At 56.4% G+C, this 2,332-nt stretch overlaps 1 protein-coding gene across 1 annotated transcript; it reads right to left on the bottom strand.

Moving 5' to 3' along the window:
* Positions 1-365: 365 nt before the first annotated feature.
* On the bottom strand, positions 366-2,037 carry THITE_2122893 (uncharacterized protein). Its single transcript, XM_003657270.1, has one exon. The coding sequence runs from the start codon at positions 1,697-1,699 to the stop codon at positions 449-451; it is 1,251 nt and encodes a 416-aa protein (XP_003657318.1). The 5' UTR covers positions 1,700-2,037; the 3' UTR covers positions 366-448.
* Positions 2,038-2,332: the final 295 nt, after the last annotated feature.

Genomic DNA, 2,332 nt, shown 5'->3' on the forward strand with positions numbered 1-2,332 from the left:
AGCACATCTCCTGGTTGAGTCGAGGGCACCGAAGCACAAGATGGTCAATGCTTTTGCGAGCTGGATCATCAGAAAGGAAGGCCAAGGGGTCATTGAGAACTTTAAGAAGAATGGACAGCAACTATACACTCCGGCACCTTGGCAGGTACCTGGTGCCCGAGTCGACAGAAAAGCGCTGTCACGGGAGGAGAAATCATATGGGTGTCTTGTAAAAATCCCCCAAAGCAGACACATCCTGCGAGTCGATAGAGCAGGAAGCGCCACTCTAAATGTGCCACGTTGATCAATTTCTCCAAGAAAAAAAAAAAAAAAAAAAAAAAATGCATGCCTTTGTGTGAGTAACATTTATTAACGCAAGCAACCAAGTGTAGAGTCGAGAGGCCACTAGTTAAGCTGACAAAACCCTGTCTTCGAATAGGTGCCATGCTAGTGTTAGCTGGCTTAGTTCTCAGCTTCGTCCTGTAAGCCACAGCGCGAACCCAAGGACAACAAGTAGGAAGCGGAAAAAGAAGAACCTGAGACCAGTGCTGTGAGCGTACTTGATCCGCCATCTCGACGTCTCTAAGACCTTGCTGGCCCGGGGAACGCTGAGAGCATCGAATCCCTGGACTGCGTTCTTCAACGAGGTTGCTGCGACGAGCTTCTGGGCCAGATCCCAGCCGTCTTTCAAAGCTAGGTTCGCGCCAAAGCCAGCAAAGGGGCTCACCGCGTGGTTGCTATCGCCAATGAAGATGATCGGCCCTGCGTCTGCGCTGTGATAGAAAGGCTTCTTATCTCTCGCGGGGAAGCAGAACACGTCGGCGGGATTCGTAGTGGCGTCTACTATGGTGTGAAACAAAGGGCCCAACATGCGTCCTCTTGCGCGCGCTTCTTCGATCACCGGGCGGGTTGCCTCGGCGGAACCGGAGTTCGCCAGTCTCGGACGGGGTTTGGGCTCGAGGAAGCTGAGCGCCCAAACGACACCATGCTCGTCGACGGGCGAGTAGAAGCAGCAGACACCTTGGCCGCCCGAGATTTGCATACCCCAGTTCTCGTTCACTGGCGGCGGAATCCCGTCGGGGAAGAGTGCAATACCGCCCATCTGGACGGCTCCGGCGTATTCCAGGCCGTCGTCCGGCCGCAGGCATGCTCTGATCTTGCTGCTTGCACCGTCCGCCACGATGAGCAGGTCGCACTCGACAGTCGACTGGTCGGGCCCGATACCTTCTCCGACGACCTGGACTGATACTCGTCCGTTTTCTAGCCTCGCTGCTGACTCGCACGCCACGCCCCACCGGACGTCATCTGTCACGGCCTTTAGAAGAATTTGGCGAAGATACTTCCGGGCGATCCTGATGCCCGGAGTCGGCAGACCGTTCGCAGCACGGAGGCGCACACTCATGACTCTCCTCCAATCGGCATCCCAGATGTTGAAGCTGCCACGGCCCTCCACGCCCAACAGAGCATGCTGGAGGGCTTCGTCGAGCAGGCCAAGGTCCTTGAGTGCGACGAGACCGCCGTTGTTGTCGAAGCCGGCAATAGATATGGTGTAACCCTGTCGCCCAGCTGCGTCCTCATCCTTGTCACGCTCAAATATCGTAAGACGCGGGGGCGGTACCGCAGCGGGCCACTGCTTGCGGAGAGCAGTCGCAAAGGAAAGCCCTGCCAAGCCAGCGCCCGCAACAACGATGTGCTTTCCGGATAGGAAATGGGAAGCCATGCCAAGGACAGTCCCGGCCGATGGAACCACTCGCGTGTTCAGAATACGCTCTCTGCGTGGTAACGTGAGAGTGTTCGATCGTGTCAAGCGTCGAGACTTTCGAGGGATACCAGCAGACCACGGTCCCGCCCTCGCTTCTGTTCAATGGTTTCTGCTTTAATAGCTCGTTGCGGCTAACGACGGGTTGACGCGTCAGCGGGGCAAGGATCTCGGAGAATATTGCGTACCGAGGTCCGCTGATTTGTCTTTGGTGGCCTTAAAGTGCGTATACTGTCAACGAAAAGTTTGAAAGGTGGTGTGAAAGAAGTTCGAGGCCAAGCGGGACCTCGGGCTGTGGGCCTACCCGTTTGTCAAGGTTCAGGAACGTGGGAAGTCTGTTCCAAATGCGAGCATACCTGATCAGTTCGGCCGCTCGCACCCTGTGCTGGGCAGCGTCAGGTGCATGCACAGTGTCCAATCCGCAAGCCGCGCACAGGCCAATATTTTCTGGCCATCGAGGAACTGCAAAAGGGGAGCAAGGCCCCTTCCCATCGTGAGCCTGCAGCTTTCGTTCTTCTCATTTGCCTGACAAGAGGTCTAGCGAGACGGTCTGTCGGTCTGCCATCCGGTCCACTGGCCAAGGCTGCGCTGAGT

This window comes from Thermothielavioides terrestris, chromosome 5 (assembly GCF_000226115.1).
Source record: "Thermothielavioides terrestris NRRL 8126 chromosome 5, complete sequence".
Lineage (NCBI taxonomy): Eukaryota > Fungi > Ascomycota > Sordariomycetes > Sordariales > Chaetomiaceae > Thermothielavioides > Thermothielavioides terrestris.

Bases quoted from the DNA above. Each gene is read 5' to 3' on its own strand.
- THITE_2122893 (XM_003657270.1), bottom strand. From the start codon at position 1,699: ATGGCTTCCCATTTCCTATCCGGAAAGCACATCGTTGTTGCGGGCGCT.